The 18,986-nt window shown below is 41.2% G+C and overlaps 1 protein-coding gene across 2 annotated transcripts in view; it reads right to left on the bottom strand.

Moving 5' to 3' along the window:
* The window catches only part of NIBAN1 (niban apoptosis regulator 1), a 189,671-nt gene that overhangs the window by 94,802 nt on the left and 75,883 nt on the right, over window positions 1–18,986 (bottom strand). For both annotated transcript variants that reach the window (XM_032136874.2, XM_032136875.2), the window contains exons 3-5: window positions 15,657–15,788; window positions 11,664–11,778; window positions 6,175–6,342 (exon numbers count right to left, since the gene is read on the bottom strand). In XM_032136874.2, coding sequence (XP_031992765.1) covers window positions 6,175–6,342; window positions 11,664–11,778; window positions 15,657–15,788 — 415 coding nt within the window. The remainder of the gene's footprint in view (window positions 1–6,174; window positions 6,343–11,663; window positions 11,779–15,656; window positions 15,789–18,986) is intronic.

Below are 18,986 nucleotides of genomic sequence, written 5' to 3'. Positions count from 1 at the left end.
AGAAGCTATGCTATCAAATATTTTATCTTCAGAGCACTTCTAAACTAAAAGATATAGTCATGATTAGCCCGTGGACAAAATACCAAGCTAAACTCAGATCATACAATTTATCAAGAAGCCAGACATACTCCAGGTCTCAGGTAATCTTCAGTGAATAGCTCTGGATTTGCTTCACTCTGGATCATGCAAACATATCATGCAAAGAACAGATTGATTTAATAGCAGCATGTTTAAAACGCCCAAGAGATGAGTCTTTCAGAAAGTAACACTGAGAAGACAACATGATATGTACAACTGAAACAGATGTCAAAGGCCAGGTGTTGAGACAACTGGTTCTCAGCCACTAACTAGCTATGACCTATTTGAGCCTTATCATAATTAAACCCTGAGGGACTGGAATAGGTGACCATGAAAGTCCCTCCCAAATTTAGAGTTTCATGGACCAGGGGTGAGGGGAAGTTGGAGACGGAAGGGAGTGACTACTTCCTAAGTAAAAACCACATACTCACAAGGAGACAGAGACAAATATTTCTAATTGCAGAGTATTTCTATGCGAGGCGAAGAGCACAGGCTAAACTCCAGAAGAGAACGTAGCTCAAGCAGAGAGAACACTTTTAAAGAATTTTGCTTGGGATACTCCTAGGAAAACTGGAAATTAATATCTACTTATTTATTAACAGTAACTAGCAAGCATTTTGCTTGCAGTGCATAGAGGGTTTTACGTATGCATTTCAACACGTGTATACTATAGAATATTTTTATAAGTAAAAGCATTCAAAGATATGTTCGTGACAATTGTATTTACTTATCTATCCCTAAACATTATTAGTTTGTACTACAGTACCAAAAGAGCCTAAGTAAAAGTTAGAATTTTCCAACTCATAGATATGTGCATGTCCATAAATATAAGCATGAGCCACAAAATTCAAAAGTATGTTTTCACATATTACAAACTAAAATTCGTATATTTTCAGTTATAATTGATCGATCTCCACACTAGATGAATAGTCTGCCAAGTAATGAACTTGCTTCGTAGGTGACCAAGAAGCAATAAGCAGGGGAAAATAGAGCTGAGATTTGCTGCTGAGTTTTGAACGGCAAAAAGATCATGTTCAAATAAACACACCAAAAAGGATTTGCTCTGTCTGATTTGAATTGTAAGGTCCTTTGTTGTTCTAAATTTCAATTTAATTCCGCAACATTTATTGAACACCTAAAACTGGAACACTATCAAAATAGTTGGAACACTATCAAAATCAAATCTAATAAAGGCATGGGATTTCTGGGGTAAGAGCTCAAGGCATGTAATACTGACAGAGTAACCAATTCCAACACATAATCACTGTTATAGCTCCACATTCCACCTGACTCACTCCATACAAGCAATATTGGATGTTACCATTGTCATAAGTGATTGAACTAGTCCAACTTGAAGCACTGGTTTGCAGAGTGTCTTTACATTGTTGTGGTCTTTTTACCAAAATTCTATGGGCTTTTCTTTGATACTATCTTTTTCAACCCATGTGCATTCATGCTTCCCAGATATTCTACCGTCCTCTCTTTCTTAGTGTTCATGACGATGTGAACACTGGCATCTGTTTAGTGGCAGTCCTGGCTGTCCTTCAAGCTAGCACAGCACTGTTGAACAAAACTTTGCCAGCATTCCACCTCCTCTCCAGAATCACTATTCATCCAGTGATGGCTGCCTTCTAACATCCAGTTCCTCTGTTCCACCAAATCCTTTAGGCTGAGTACCGTGGCTTGATATTGACAAGTGCCTTCCCTCACTCTGGTGCAAGCTACTGCCTCCAGTTGCCAGCCAAAGTTTTTTAAGTGGCCTCCTGGCCACCCACCATGCTACCCTCTCATCCACTGCCTACATTGCAGCCATTGTGACCTTTCTGAAGTGAACATCTGATGAAGTTGCTCATTTACTTAAAATCCTAATGGCTTCCTATTGCTGTTATAATAGAGTCCAAGTTCCTAATATGCATCACAAAGCCCCTTATAGCATGGATCCTGCCCATCTTCCTCTCTCCTCTCTAAGCACCAGTCACATAAAATTCTTCCTGTTCCTTTAATGGTCCATGCTCTGTCTTACTTCCTGGCCCTCCCATATCCTATTCCTCCTCCAGGAACACTTTTTCTCCTTCCTGCACATTTACATGCCAACAAATGATCATCCTGAGCTGGAAGAACAGACTTGCATCGATAATGATCATTATTCCATATCGCATGTGTTCAGCCCTCTGTATTGTCAGGAGCTTTAACTATACCCCATAACTACAATCATATTTTGCAAACTAAAGTTCTGAAGAATAGGATTGCATTTTGGACAACAGGACTGTCTCAGAACATCTTGGCTTTATATAAGTCTCAGTTTGTGGCAGCAGACATTCAGAACCACAGCCTTCCCTGATCAGAGACAAGGGATTACAGTGTGACTCCAAAAGGGACAGAGGACAGCAGCTACTATTCTAGGATCATACTATACAGTGGGCTTGACATTTAGTCCAGTGAGGTGGAGTGGGATGTTATACTAAGGATTAATCTTGTGGGATTTTCTTATGCCTGCCCAATGAAGAGGTGCCAAAACTAAATAAAAGCAAAACACACGTGAAAGTGCACGTGAGCATGCACACACACACACACACACACACACAACCTTTATTCTCCTTAGGATACAAAATAATCTTTGAGGCTTCTAAAGGTTGCCTCTCCTTTGAAGGAGGGAGAAACATAGAGCTCTCTACTGGCCCTTATCTACCTTAGGAGCTAGCCTTACTGTTGGAGAACAGGGCATAATCAGGCCCTTCATCAGGGTTAAATAGGAAACGCCCACCCTATAAGGAAAAGCAGGACAAGGGGGTTCTAGATTCGGAATGAATGAACATGAACATGTAGCCAAATTCAGACCCAACACTTCTGGCACAAGTGGGCTAGATTGTGGTGGAATTTGAGTACCACGCGACATGTCCTGGAACCCCAAGTGAGATCAACATGCCTAGCATCAGCTGCTAGTGTTACAGGAAAGGGGTCCCGATCCAGACCCCAAGAGAGGGTTCTTGGATCTCACACAAGAAAGAATTCAGGGCAAGTGCACAGTGCAAAGGGAAAGCAAGTTTATTAAGAATGTAAAAGAATAAAAGAATGGCTACTCCATAGACAGAGCAGCCCAGAGGGCTGCTGGTTGCCCATTTTTATGGTTATTTCTTGATGATACGCTAAACAAGGGGTGGATTATTTTACGCCTCCCCTTTTTAGACCATGTAGGGTAACATCCTGATGTTGCCATGGTATTTGTAAACTGTCATGGCACTGGTGGGAGTGTCGCAGTGAGGATGACCGGAGGTCACTCTCATCGCAATTTTAGTTTTGGTGGGTTTGGGCTGGCTCCTTTCCTGCAACCTGTTTTATTAACATGGTCTTTATGACCTGCATTTTCTGCTGACCTTCTGTCTCATCCTGTGACTTAGAATGCCTTAACCATCTGGGAATGCAGCCCAGTAAGTTTCAGCCTCATTTCCAGCTCCTGTTTAAGATGGAGTTCCTCTGGTTCACATGCCTCTGATACTAGAATGCCTAGGACCCGGTTCTCAACAGAGAAGTATGGCGGCCTGAGAGCCAATGAAACAATGGCCACAGCAGGCTGACAGCCCTTCCTCACCTGCATGCGGGTAGAGGATAGCAGGCTCCCAGCAGCCACCTCAGGGTGTCTGGCCCTTATCCCAGCCCTAATTTTAAATATATTTCTTAACTTTTTGGGTAATTATGGGAAAAAGTGGTTAAGTGGCAGCTTTTGAAAGCCTGTTTCTGGTTTACTCAAAATAATACAATGAGTAACAGGCAGAGACTAGAACAGAAAATGTGACACAATAAAGATGAGTGGTACATCGTGCTGTCAGAAACAGAAAAAGACGCGAGAAAAGAAAGGTCTGCTCCTCGGCCCATGATAGTCAAGGACTGTTCCCTACAATGTTATCACAGCTTCTGGTTCTGACTGGAGCTCCTGGAAGTTATGCCAAATTAAGTCTGCATAAAGCCTCAGCGAGGATAAAACAGTTTCTGGGCAGAGGAATGTGACAGAGAACCAGGGAAATATGACTAGACCTCATTATCTTGGTGCCTTTGATAATATACTGGAGAGCAGAGTGGGGTTTTGAATGAGCTGAAATATTCCATAAATGGAGTTTAAATGCAGGCTACATAACATCCAAAAACTCCTCAGAGAAATTCCTATTATGTACATGAAAGGGGGAATGCAGTAAGTCCCATTTGGCTGGGCAGGGAGCATTCTGCACTCAGTGAAACTTCGCAGTTCCTGTGCTGAGTGCCAACTGCATGTTCCTACTAGACCAAGGCCCTAAACACAGATGGGCAAGTGTAGTGGAAAATGAGCTAAATGCTGCAGTCAGTGCTAGGCAATTCTTTGTCTCTAGAACATCAAAACCACAAGGCAAGATTTTAATAACAGTATCATTTTTTAAAAAAAGGTCCTAACTAGTTATGAGCCAGTATGATGATGAATGTTACTCAGAGTTGCTATGGCAAAACAGACTGACTATATCTTTTTCCGTGAGTCCCCATCAATACACAGCTAAAACCAAGAGTTAGTTGAGATGCATCACTAGTGACTCTCACTCTGTGGGACTGACACTCTCAGGGAAAACTCTGAATTTTAAAATAAGTATACAGTGAAATTAACCGTATTAGGAAATAAAGGCACCATGGGTGAGGTGACTCAGCTCAAATGTCACCTGCTTATAGAGGACTCCCCTGGAGAGCTGAAAGTTCGGCACTCCTTTCTTCACTAGTTAGTAACCTCTCGTTGCTCTTTAACGCATTAACTGTGATAACTTTCAAATGATCATTGGTGGGTGTTTATCCATCCTCCCTGTTTCAATTTCAACTCCCAGAGACAGGAACTCTGTATGCTTCATTACTCTGTTCCTAACACCTACATAGAGGCTGGCAGAGAGTAAGCCCTCAGTGCTCTTAGACTGGCTGCCTTTCCAAGTGCCAAGAACAAAGAGTGCAGTTATCTGTAACTGAAGACTTTGTGGAGTCCAGAAAAACCAGTATTCACCTCAGTATATCAAAAACATCACATATTGGAATGAGAAGTCTCTTTTACTATTGACGTCATATTGCTTAAGTCCATGCCTGGAGGCAACGTGATCTGAAGCAACACCACCCCAAGGGTGGTTCGCGAACCAGCAGCATCAGTGCCACTCGGCCGTGTGCTAGAAAAGCCAAGTCCAGGCCCCATGGTGTACTCAGTGAGTCAGAATGTCTGGGGGTGAAGCCTAAGAATATGTGTTTTAATTAAGTTCTCCTGGTGATTTTTATGAGCCCTAAAGTCTTAAGAACCACTGATTCAGAAACAAATACTAGATTACCACGGACTGTGCCACTGATCTTAACTGAGTAACTGTTATTCAGAAATAAAGGTGAAAATAACAAGGAAATGTCATAAAGACTAGCATTTGCCAGGGAAAACTGGCACGTTCTTGCTGGCATTTAGATTTTTTTAAATCAGGAAGAAGGAGAGTGAAGTATATGCAAAATGGTCTACATGAATAAACTCGGGGCAGTCCGAATGCCCCCCCGCCAACCCTGCCCAACTTGCAGCCAGATAACTGCCCCATGTTCTGCTTCACCAGGGCCTCCTGGACCTGCCTGAAAACCAGCAAGCAGGCGAGGCTCCTTGTGCACAGAACTCTCCCTTTACCTGTTTCCCTTTTCTTCCCTGGGGCGGCACCATCTGTGGCTCTTTGTTTTTTTGAGTCAGAGTCTCGCACTGTCATCTGGGCTGGAGTGCAGTGGCATGATCTCAGCTCACCACAGCCCCTGCCTCCCAGATTCAAGCAATTCTCCTGCCCCAGCCTCCCAAGTAGCTGGGATTACAGGTGCCCACCACCACGTCCAGCTAAATTTTTTTGTATTTTTAGTAGAGATGGGATTCACCATATTGGTCAGGCTGGTCTCGAACTCCTGACCTCGTGATTCGCTGGCCTCGGCTTCCCAAAGTGCTGGGATTACAGGTGTGAGCCACCGCACTTGGCCCATCTGTGGCTCTTTCTAAGAATCACTGCAACAGATGATGGACCAGGACAACTCAGCGAGGGCTGCCCCACTTCCCGCCCCGGGGACGAGAGGGGAACCGCGCCATACCATGATTGAGATGCCTGACGCAGTCACTCAGGAGGGCACTAAACCTCTTCTGGTCAGCAGCCTCGTGGAAGCAGAAGTAGCCGTGTCTCAGGAAGGGCTGCCACAGGTACACTGGGAATTCCTTGGGCAGGACCACGAAGGGCTGGGCGTTCTCCTTCTCACTGGAGGCTAAAGAAATATTGAAAACACAAATACCTTTTTAAACATGTATCTTTTATTTCAAATATGTGTTTCGGTTCGTGAGGGTGACTATCTGGGGCAGGCCATGGGATGGAAAGTTGGTGAGATATTTTCACAGGATAGGGAAACTGGGAGCACTGGCTCCTCTGACATCCCTCCACCAGCTTCCTCTGTCCCACTGCTGCTGTCTGCCTGGCCTCCTACCCAACACCACAGGGACAGTGAGGATACCAGGAACACAATTTTTTCTCTTTTTTGAGACTGAGTCTTGCTCTGTCACCCAGGCTGGAGTGCAGTGGCACAATCTTTGCTCACTGCAACCTCCACCTCCCAGAATCAGATGATCCTCCTACCTCAGCCTCCCAAGTAGCTGGGATTACAGGCACGTACCACCACCTCCAGCTAATTTTTGTCTTTTTAGTAGAGACAGGGTTTCACCTTGTTGGCCAGGCTCCTGACCTCAAGTGATCTGCCTGCCTCGGCCTCCCGAATAGCTGGGATTATAGGCGTGAGCCACCGCACCCAGCTAGTTTTTTTGTATTATTTATAGAGACAGGGTTTTGCCATGTTGCCCAGGCTAATCTCAAACCTGACTTGGCCTCCCAAAGTGCTGGGATTACAGGCATGAGCCACCGTGCCCAGCCTGGGCACAATCTTTCTCAACTTCCTTATGTTTAAAGACCCACAAACAGAGCTTCCTCTTCCCTCCTGCCCCTCTGCAGGCCACTGACCACCTGTGCAGTCCCTCACTCTACTGGCCCTGCAGGCTCCAGCTCCAATAGGGCAGCTCTCTGCCCTGTACTCTCTCCCTCCTCCCTGTCACTGCCAAACACCACTTGCTGTTTTTATGCCATCAACCTTATTCTAACCTCAGTCTGATTCCTGTCCCCACCAGCTCCTGAAACCCAACTGCTGAAGCCACTTATGTCATCATCCTGACCGCCAGCCTATGGCTGCTTCTTTTCATCTGACCTGGAATATTTGCTGCTGCTAACAACCCCTTCTTTTGAATACATTCTCTCCCCATGACTTCCAGGAGTGCCTCTCTCCTGGTTTCCTTCATGCTTTGTAGAATTTTGTTTCTTATCACCTTTATTGGTTCCTCTGCCGACTCTCTCCATCTCCTCGCTAAGCATCGGTGCCTGCCCTGTTCTGTGCTGGCTTCCCCTCCACTTTCAGTCTGTACCCTCCCAGGATGTGTTCACCCATTCCGTGACTTTTTATGTTGTTCCTACAGTCCATAGAACCCTCTCTTCCTTCCTTTCCATCATGCTTTCCCATAAAAAAATTCTCATTCATCCTTCAAAAGTCAGTTCAAAAGCCACTCCTCTGGGATGCCTTTGCTGGCACATCCCACTGCCACCAGAGACAGAGTTAGGTGCTCCCTACTCTGTTCTCCCCAAACACTGCAATGACCTGTTTTCATGCGCAGCGCCCGCACTCAGGGTGGGGAGGCAGGGGAGGGGAGTGAGATGGATTCCCATGCTGTTCCCCTCCCCAGGGAGCAGAACCTCTGCTACCCACTGTGAACACCTAGAGACGCAGACTGCATCTTCCATAGCTTTGTATCCTTAGCCCACAGCACAGTCATGGAACTTAGCAGATGTTCAACTTCAGTTTGTTGAGTGAAAAGTGTGCGATGTTGGCCTAGGATATGTTTTTAATGCCCTAGACAATGGGACTTTTACCTCTTCCCTCAAAATCAATTCCAAGAAACTCATTTTAAACCCACTACTATTCAGAACCCCTACATAAACTTCACTCCTTTCCATGCATTCCTATTACATGATATTGCACTTGGTTAAATGAGTCCCAACTTTTTCCAGAGTCACAGAGAACAAGCAGAAGAAAACGTTAGTTCTGTGCTTCCTGCGTACGTATTAGGCACCAATCTCAGGGAAAGGTAAGGAAGAGGGTCTCTCTAAGAGGCCATTGAAAGCACTGGGAATACAGGGAAATGAATCATAACCACATGGGAGGCTACAGAACTGTGTCAGTTCTGGCAAATTAATAAATCAGGATTGCTCGTGCCTGTAATCTCAGCACTTTGGGAGTCCAAGGAGGGTGGATCACGAGGTCAGGAGTTCGAGACCAGCCTGACCAACATGGTGAAACCCCATCTCTATTAAAAATACAAAAATTACCCAGGCGTGGTGGTGCGCACCTGTAATCCCAGCTACTCAGGAGGCTGAGGCAGGAGAATCGCTTGAACCTGGGAGGCAGAGGTTGCAGTGAGCTGAGATCATGCCACTGCACTCCAGCCTGGGTGACACAGCGAAACTCCATCTCAAAATCAATCGGTCAATCAATCAATCTGGATTGGTTTAAATAAAGAATAAATTTCTGGGGATATATGGGAGCCCTGTTCCAGTGTCCTGGAATCTGCAGGTAACAAAGCAGAATGCATTGCCAGCACAAGCCACGGCCCACCAGGACCTAGCACAATGTTGGGAATGAATCAACATGAAAATGAGCAAATGAATGAATGATTGAATGCTGTAGAGACACCTGTAGTTGTAACACAATATCTATTTCCCTTTCTGGGGAGAATAAGGCCCCTGATTTTTAGCTGGGCAAGTGACTACATAAAATAAGACTACATTTCCAGCCTCCTTTGCAGCTTGGTGAGCCCACAGCTACTAAGATCTGTCCAGTAAGATATAAGCTGAAGTGGCATATGAAACTTCCTGGAGGTATCTCTAAAGAAAGTGACTGTACCCTCCTCCTTTCCTTTTCTCCTCCCTATTATCTGGAATAAGAATGCTATGGTAGGAGCTCAGCAGCCACCCTGGACTCTGCCAATAGGGGCCACAACCTAGAAATAAAGGGGGAGAAAGCGAGAAAGAGCCTGAGCTTCTGACAAATTTAGTCCACACCGGCCCTGGACTAATATCCAAATATCGTTAGTGAGATAATAAAACTTTTGAGTTTTTTATTGTATGCAGTGAACCAGATTCTAACCAGTAAAATGCCAAACAAGTGAATTACTTTAACAAAACATGGGGGCATTTTCTTCTGTATCAACTTAGCTGAACACTCTGTAAAGAATACACTTATTGGCCAGGCGTGGTGGCTTATGCCTATAATCCCAGCACTTTGGGAGGCCAAGGCAGGAGGGTCACTTGAGCTTAGGAGTTGAAGACCAGCTTAGGCAACAGAGTGAGATCATTGTCTCTGCAATTCATTTTTTGTTTTTTTGTTTGTTTTGTTTTTCTGGGCATAGTGGCATATAGCTGTTGTCCCAGCTACTCGAGAGGCTGAGGTGGGAGGATTACTTGAGCCCAGGAGGTTGAGGCTACAGTGAGCCATGATCACACAACTGCATTCCAGCCTGGGCAACAGAGTGAGACTCTGTCTCCAAAAAAAAAAAAAAAAAAAAAAAAAAAAAAGAACAAGAAAAAAGAAAAAGAAATGTACTTATTCATAAGCCTCTAGTGCTTTTTCCAAGAAATGCACTTATTCATAAGCATCCCATCTTTATTATGCCTTTATTCTTTCCGGTAGAAATAATATCACAGAGTCACTCTTCTTGACTGACATGGTTCTATCAAACAATCCTTGCCCTCTCCAAGAATGTCATAATTTTGTACAAGCAACCAAAAGCAACATTGACCCTTTGCATTTAAAAAGCCTCAACAAACCCATAAAATTCATTCCTATTAGCCTCTAGTTATCTCTCAACCTTTTACAACAATTTTCCAGATGCCATCAGTGAATTTTTTCTGAGTTACAAGAATATCACAACTGATCTACTGTAGAATATTCTATTTTAAAAGTCAGAAGGTCACAACACACAATTTTAAAAAGTCATTGAAATGCCCCAATCTGAAGCCTTGGGCCAACTGGGATTAATCACATAGGACTTGTGTTTTTTAGTCCTTTTCATTCCTTCCAATATGATTCCAGCAATAAATCAATAAACATATTGTCTCTTCTGACTGATTTCATTGGAAAGTTTTAGAGAGATTTGGATGAGTCGACATGTTGGTATTCCCATTTCTAGCTGTAGCTCCACCATCGAGGGCATATAAGTAGATGTAAAAGAAAATATGATAATATGCATAGTGCACATAAAGTGTTGTTTTAGCATGAATTACTTAGTAATAATTTGTTAATCTTGGTTTATGGTCCATGTACCAATCCTGTAATTGTGTTATTAAAAACACTATGCTAAGCACTCAGCACCAAAATAACAATTGATAAAATGATTATGTTTTTCTTCATAAATTCTAATAAAATTATTATGTCTGTTAATAAGAACCAGGGCTCTCTTCAAGAACCAAGTAATTACTACGTAGTATGATTTATGCAAAGCCAAATGGAGTTATTACATTATCCACACTTCATGAATCTCTATGAATTGCCCTATTTGGTCTATATATCATCCGTCATTTCTCCACATGTAAAAAGTGGAATGAATGAGAATCAAAGAAGGTTAGAGGTAGAAAGACCCTTCTAGGTTTTTAAGTTCAAAGCCCTGTTTTTGAGTTGGAGAAACAGAAACCAGAGCCGTTCGGCAGCCGGCTAAGCTAAAGCATTTGGTAAGTGGCACAGCCAGAACTAGATAAAAATCCAATCTCCCAATTATCTTTCCACGGCAGCATCCCAGCTTTATTTATAGATATGCAAATTAAGGCAATGCTTTTTTTTTTTTCACAGTAGCTATGAGTTACTGTAACACTTATTAAAAGGTTTTTTGTCTATTTAGGGTATTTAGTTGCATATCATCCTAAAATTAGAAAAATAGTATTCCCTGACAGGTCCAGGCTTGCTTACTAAAAGATGGGATTGTACATTTCACGGACTGGGCCCTACCTGTTTATTTCTGCTGCCTTGTGGAGTGCTATCAAAGCCTGCAATATATTCCAAAAGCTTCAAGATACCTGGCTGACAGCACATTTTCCATGTGCTAGAAACACAGAGACTGACTGTGTATTATTGAATGGGATTAGAAATAATGGAAGTGGTAAAATGTTTTTCTAAACTAGAGAAATCACATCTTCCACTTGTCTATGGGACATGAGTGTCTAGCCCAGGGTTTCTCAACCCTGGCACTGCTGATACTTTGTGCCAGATAACCCTTCATTGTTAGGGTCTGTCCTGTGCATGATAGGATGTTTTGTCGCATCCCTGGCCTCTATTCATTAAATGCCATAGCACCCCCCTTCCAATTGTGACAAACAAAAATGTCTCCAGATGCTGCCAAATGTCCCTGGAGGGAAATCCCTCTCCTTCACTGAGAACCACTGCTCCAGCTAAACAAAGAAGCTTAGTCATTTTGCCTTGGAAAAGAATGATCAGCAACTCACCAAGAGGGTCTGGGAAATGCCTGTCGGACAATAGATTATATTCATCTTCTGAGGTTAACACCTTGCCACCAGCTGGAAGAATTCGACATTTAGGAGCAGCTCCTCTCTGATAGGCCTGGGGAAGGAAAGGCATACAGGAATGATATCTTTTTCCCCATTTGATTTTTGGAAAATATCAGGGATATAACAAATGGACAGATTCAGACATTCAGAGATAGCAATCCCCATACTATGTTATTGAGTTATAGTCATTTACTCAAAAAATATGTTTTGAATACCTGCTAATGGCAAGGTAATATTTTAATACTTTCATGTGACAGTCACAACATGGTAAATCAGAGTCCCTAATCTCAGGGAGATTCACCCTAGGTATGTTCTTGAATGTGGAAAACATAATCTCAGTAACCCAGAAAGTCCACACCACATTTGCCATTTCAGATGCTAACACCTAAATCATTCTGATAGTAACCACAAAGGTGACGATCACACAAATACTGCACAGAATGCTTGATGACTGATGTGGGCCACATATGATGACTAATGAGACTGTGGAACACGTAGCTGCAATGATAGTTACCATGGATTTTCATCAAAACATTAAAATGTTGGCATAAAATATGCCACTATTTTGCCCTCAGATGTGAAACTGTTTTGCAGCAAAATGGTTGAGATGGAAGTACAGCACTGTGACATCAGAACAAATTCTGGCCAGCAGACAAGAAGCTCTGCTATTTGAGACACAGAAAAGAGGCACAGGGCATTGCTAAAGCAGTTTGGTAAGCACATATGCCCACAAGGACATACAGATAAGGTAACATTTAAGTATGTGCATCTGACGGGAGGGCTTAAGTCAAGGCAAAATTCTGAAACTAGTAATCTAAAGGCAAGTTGAGAATTGAAACTAAGAAACTTTGAGACCCAAAATCTAGAATTTACTCTTGGAAATAACTAAATAATGTTGATCTGACCAACATAATCAGAGTAACGATAACACAATAAGATAGTGAGGAGATCCAAATAAAACAAACTCTCAGATATCTAAAAGGCTTAGGCTTGTCTTCGTACTTGTAACAACAACTAATCAACTGCTTAAGCATGTGAGGGAACCAGAATATACCCACTAACACAGAATTCTGGCAGCCTGACCTATTCATCCAAAGAAAGAAGATTGGAGGACTCTTCTGAATAAATGATTAACCCAGGAAGGAGGATCTATACATAATGGAGGGTTCCCCATGAAATAATACCTTAAAGCTCTAAGAACTCCCACGGAGCTACATTATAGTGAAACAATAATATTGAGAGAAGAATCTAAACTTGTATGATATTAAGAAGATTTACAAGCAATTTGATTTAGACTGGACTCAAAAGTGAATTGTATTATTAGTTATAACAGGCCCCAGTATTGGCTTTTATAAGCATTATACCACTTAATCCTCAAAACAGTACTATGTATTACATGTTATCTCCATTTTTCAAATGGGAAACGTGAAGCTCAAAGAGACTGAATAACTTGCCCATGGCCCAGCAGTGAGTAGGTGACACATCCAGGATTCATATTCATGTCTGTCCAGCCCCGGTGCACACAAAATAGAAACTGATTATCAAGTGAGAATGTTTTACTTTTCCTGTGTAATTGCCAGCCAAAATTGGACTCTAAATAAAATAATTAAAATAATAGACAACTTACAGGTACTTAAATGCATAATTCTTAGATATAATTTTATAAGATACTTCCATAAATTAAAAAAAAGAAGATATTATTAAAACTTTGAGAAATTATGACAAACTGCATGGACTTTTAAAAAATTCCAAGTTTCGAAAAACTCTTGGTTATTACCAAATTAAGTCACCATATGTTAACAATTTGAACAGGTTCAGTTAAAAACGATGAACAAAGAAAAAGCAGTGCAATGTACAAACTGCAAGCTGAGAGAGCAAGCTGAAATAAGTGAAAAGAGGAAAAACACCATCATTTGATTCAAAATGAAACTTCAGTTAGTGTTAAATGCAGTGAAAAACTTTAATAAATCCAAGAACAAGATCTAGGGCTGTTTCCTCCCGATGGGTTAGTAGCAATCATACCAACAACTGCTCCACACCCAGCTCTAGCTTTACCACAGGCCCAGCCATACGCTAAATGCTTCAGTACATTCATTCACTTACTCATTTCAACACCGTGGCAAAGAAATCACGCGGATCCCATTTTACAGATGAGAAAACTGAGGCTCAAGATTTATAACTTAGGCAAGGGCACCTATCTAGTAAGTGGTAAAGGTATGAGTCAAAGCCCATAATATGAACCATATTATGCTACACTGTCCCTCTTCAAGCTCCTCTGAAAGGAAGTTGTAATGAGTCATACAAAAGATAAGGTGTCTTATTATTATCATCACTATTTTAGTGTATTGATACTTTGTTGCTGAGTACAAATTAAGTGTTGAATAAAATCCTAATATTGATAAGCAGAGAAAATATTAGCTTAATAAATGTTGAAAAGACTAAGTCTACCCAAGAGAGCACTTGAGCTTTGCCTGGTAGCCTGTGAAATAAGTTTGTAGTATATTTTATTTCTATTTTCCATCAGAAATGGGAAGGAAACAGATTGGTCTGCCAGTCTGAAGCCTCTTCCTAATGGTTTAGCATCAGGAGTAGTCCTCACAGTGCTCTGTGAAGACTATCTTGACCACTCTTTTTTTTTTTTTTTTTTGAGCTGGAGTCTCGCTCTGTCACCCAGTCTGGAGTGCAGTGGGGTGATCTCAGCTCACTCCAACCTCCACCTCCCAAGTTCAAGTGATTCTCCTGCCTCACCCTCCTGAGTATCTGAGACTACAGGCATGCAGCAGCACGCCCAGCTAATTTTTGTATTTTTAGTAGAGATGGGGTTTTACCATGTTGGCCATGCTGATCTCTAACTCCTGACCTCAGGTGATCCACCTGCCTTGACCTCCCAAAGTGCTGGGATTACAGGCATGAGCTACTGCACCCAACCATCTTGACTATTCTTGAGCTTAGAGGCCAGAGACCAGAGTTTTAAATCTGTTACTGTCGTTCACTGATAAATAGTAACTGTTCATTTCAAAGGGAGCTTGAGGGTCTATGCAGACTAAAAAATGTGTGCAGTATGAGATCTGGGAGGATAGTGGGATCATTTGACCTAACTGTTTAGCTTAATTGAGGCCTGAAGACAAGAAGTCACTTGTCAACGAGTTCACTTCTAGTTAACGGCACAACTCAACCTAACCTTTAGTTTGCCAAATTCACTGCCTGATATTCTTTCCCCTTTACTACACTACCTTGTTACATAAGGAAAGAAATGGGAACCAATAAAGACTGAAGTCCTCCCAGGTGCTGAATGCTTTACACCCATTATCTCATTTTCTCCACATTTTACAGACAAGGAAAATAGTGAAATAACCAGAAAAAAAGTTAAATAAAAAAAAAATACGTCCATGGAAATAAAGTATGTGAGGTATTCTGAATTCCTAGGAACCCAGGCAAACCCAGGCAGCTTCAAATTTAATAACAACCTATGAAATAACTCCTCAGCCACCTGTCACGCACAGGGCTTCAGAGTGGGAAGACACGGACACAGAGCAGAGACATCAGGATGGTGTCTGAGAAAGACCTCCAGGCTGAATGATCACAGGAAACGCTCCTATGCCAAATACTGGCCTTTCTATCTTCATACTCACTTGCAATCACTTGTTCAAAGTCTGTCTTGCCACTAGACGGCAAGCATCTGTCTTACCAACTGCTGTATACCCAGAACCTTGTATAGCAGTTGGTATGCAGTAGGCATTCAATCAGTATCTGTTAGCTGAAATAGATACCTACAAGAATGAGTGCTTATTGAATGAATCAATCTCTATTTTTGTACCAGTACCACGCTGATTTAGTTACTATAGCCTTGTAGGAAGGAGAGGGCACACCAATGAACCCAGCCAAACTTTTAGTAATGCAAGAACCAGTAGTAACAAAGAAGTGTCTTACCTCTTTATTCTCATAGCTCTCCACAGCATAATCATTTTTAACTACAATGTATCTCTCCTTCCACTTCTTTATGTCTTCAGAAAATTGTGATAGCTCTGCTTCATACAAAATAGTTCCAGGCGCCAATGGTGGCTTAAAGAAGATGAATACAATTAACTATCACAGCAAAAGATAACACACCTTGTTACCACTAAGTTATCCATGGTATTTCAAGGAATAGTTTAGGAAACTATCTTCCACTGAGATCCTGGGGAAACTGTTGCTTCCTCCTCTCCCCCCACAATTTCCCTTGCCTACTCCACTTGACCCAATGTAAATACTTGTCTTATTGGTATTTTTATGATTTTCATTTCCCTCTATTATGCTATAGCAACAGAAGCATACGGTAGAAGGAATTATAGTAATAAGGTTATTATGCCTTGCATACATGTGGCACTCAATAAATGCTTGATAAACTCTATGGGAGAGAGGGAGTGAGGCAGGAAAGTGTAAGTGTGGATATCTACCTGGACACCCTGAACATGTCTCAGGGTTAATCCCCACAAAGCGGGAGAATTAACAGACCGTTCCCCTATTCATTACACCTGCTGATGCAGCCTCCAATTCTCAATGGTTTTCCTAAACCCAAAGCCATGGGGACCCCTCTCCGTGCTACTCAAGGAGATCATGTTTGCTATTTGGTTAAAGAGCAAGCAGGTATCAAGCCAGAACACCTGAGTTCTACCTCTTCTACTGAAAAGTTTGAGGATTTCTCATTAACCGTGGTGATATATGTGTTGTGCAGGCATTTCCATTAGATTCCTAGTTAACGTCTTCCATTGGGTTAACTGTAAGAATAATTCCCATCCTGCTTCATTGTGTAATTTTCATATTATTTCAAAATATACAAATGGGCCTCTTGTCTTTTACATGTCACTGAATTTACATCTATTTTCCCTTTATTAAAAAATCTTAGTGCCTTCAGAAATTTACCCCTCTACTTTCAAGTAAAATTTTAAATGAACTATACAGAAAAAAATAGATATGCCAATTTCTTTTAAGAATCATCTAAGAGATGAAACAAATTCCCTTCCAAATCCCATTGCTTAATGAGGCAAGATAGGAGACAGATAATGCGGCAGTCTCCTATCTTGCCTCATTAAAAGGTAAGAGAGAATCTCTTTTTAAATGAAACTGAAACCATGGCATAAGCTGAACTTCATAGTTCTTACCTGCACCTTTTCTTAAAACCTGGACCACTTAATCAACTGATAAGCTTGTTAAAAAATGGAGCCTCACCATAGACTTACTATATCAGAATCTCTGGGGCTGTGGGCCAGAATGTGCATTTTAACAAGCTCCCTAAGTTTTGAGATCACTCTTTTATGAGGGAAAGCAATCACTTATCCCTACGTACTCATGCTGCTAAATATATTGGTTAAGTTAACTTCTCAGCATTATGTGACTCACTTATCACTTATTCTCTCTTGAAATCCCTTCTTTCTTATTTTTAGTTTTTTAAATTTTATATTCAAGGGGTACATGTGTTTCTTACATGGGTATTACTTATAAGGGTGGGGACTGGGCTTCTAGTGTACCCATTACCCAAATCTTGAACATTGTACCCAATAGGTAATTTTTCAACCCTTACTCCTCTCCCACTTTCCCCACTTTTGGAGTCTCCAGAGTCTATTGTCTCCGTCTTTATGTCCATGTGTACCCATTATTTAGCTCCTGCTTATAAGTGAAAACATGTGGTATTTGATTTTCTGTTTCTGAGTTAGTTCACTTAGGATAATGGCCTCCAGCTCCATCCATGTTGTTGCAAAGGATATGATTTTGTTCTTTTTTACGACTGTGTAGCATCCTGTGGTGTATACAAACCACATTTTCTTTATCCAATCAACCACTGGTGCACACTTGGGTTGGTTCCATGGCTTTGCTATTAAAAACAGTGCTGTGATAAACACACGCATACGGGAGTCTTTTTATATAATGATTTATTTTCCTTTGGGTAGATACCCAGTAGTAGGATTGCTGAGTCGAGTGATAGTTCTTTTTTAGTTATTTGTGATATCTCCATACTATTTTCCCTAGGGGTTGAACTAATTACATTCCCACTAACAGTGTATGAGCATTTCCTTTTCTCCACATCCACATCATCTGTTATTTTTTGACTTTTTAATGACATCCATTCTTACTGCTGTAAGATGATATCTTGGTGTGGTTTTAATATACATTTCTCTGATGATTGGTGATACTGAGTATGTTTTCATGTGTTTGTTGTCCACTTGTATGTCTTCTTTTGAGAAATGTCTGTTCATGTCCTTTGCCCAGTTTTTAATGGGGTTGTTTTTTCTTGTTGAGTTTCTTGTAGATTCTGGATATTAGTCCTTTGTTAGGGGCATAATTTGCAAATATTTCTCCCATTTTGTAGGTTATCTGTTTATTTTGTTGAATATTTCTTTTTTGTGTATAGGATTTTTAGTATAACTAAGTCCCATTTGTCTATTTTTGTTTTTGTTGCATTTGTTTTTGGGGTCTTCATCACAAATTCTTTGCCTAGGCAAATGTCCAGAAGAGTTTTTCCTAAGTTTTCTTTTAAGATTTCTATAGTTTCAAGTCTTACATTTAGGTTTTTAATCCATCTCAAGTTAATTTTTGTATATGGTGAGAGATAGGGGTCCAGTTTCATTCTTCTGCATATGGCTAGCCAGTTTTCTCAGCACCTTTTATTGAATGGGGTATCCGTTCTTCATTATTTATTTTTGTTGATTTTATCAAAGATCAGTTGGTTGTAGGTATGTGGCTTTATTTTTGGGTTCTCCATTCTGTTCCATTGGTCTATGTGTCTATTTTTGTACCAGTACCATGCTGATTTAGTTAGTATAGCCTTGTAGTATAATTTGAACTCAGGCAATGCGATGTCTCCAGATTTGTTCCCTTGCTTGGGCGTGCTTTGGCTATTCAGGCTTTTATTTGTTCCATATGAACTTTAGGATTAATTTTTCTAATTTTGTGTAAAATGACATTGGTAATTTGATAGCAATTGAATTGGAGCTGTATATTGCTTTGGGGAACATGGTCATTTTAATGATAGTGATTTTTCCAATCTGTGAGCATGGGATTGTTTCCATTAGTTTATGTTGCCTACAATTTCTTTCATCCATGTTTTGTAGTCCTTGTAGAGATCTTTCATCTCCTTGGTTAAATGTACTCCTAAGTGTGTGTGTGTGTGTGTGTGTGTGTGTGTGTGGTGGTGGGTGGGGGTGGCTATTATAAATGATTATAAATGGGATTGAGTTCTTAATTTTGAAACCCCTTTTTTATTTGCCTTCTGGGACATTATAC

Source organism: Hylobates moloch, unplaced genomic scaffold (assembly GCF_009828535.3).
Source record: "Hylobates moloch isolate HMO894 unplaced genomic scaffold, HMol_V3 SCAFFOLD_18, whole genome shotgun sequence".
Taxonomy (NCBI): domain Eukaryota; kingdom Metazoa; phylum Chordata; class Mammalia; order Primates; family Hylobatidae; genus Hylobates; species Hylobates moloch.
This window is presented reverse-complemented; position numbering and strand designations above follow the sequence as displayed.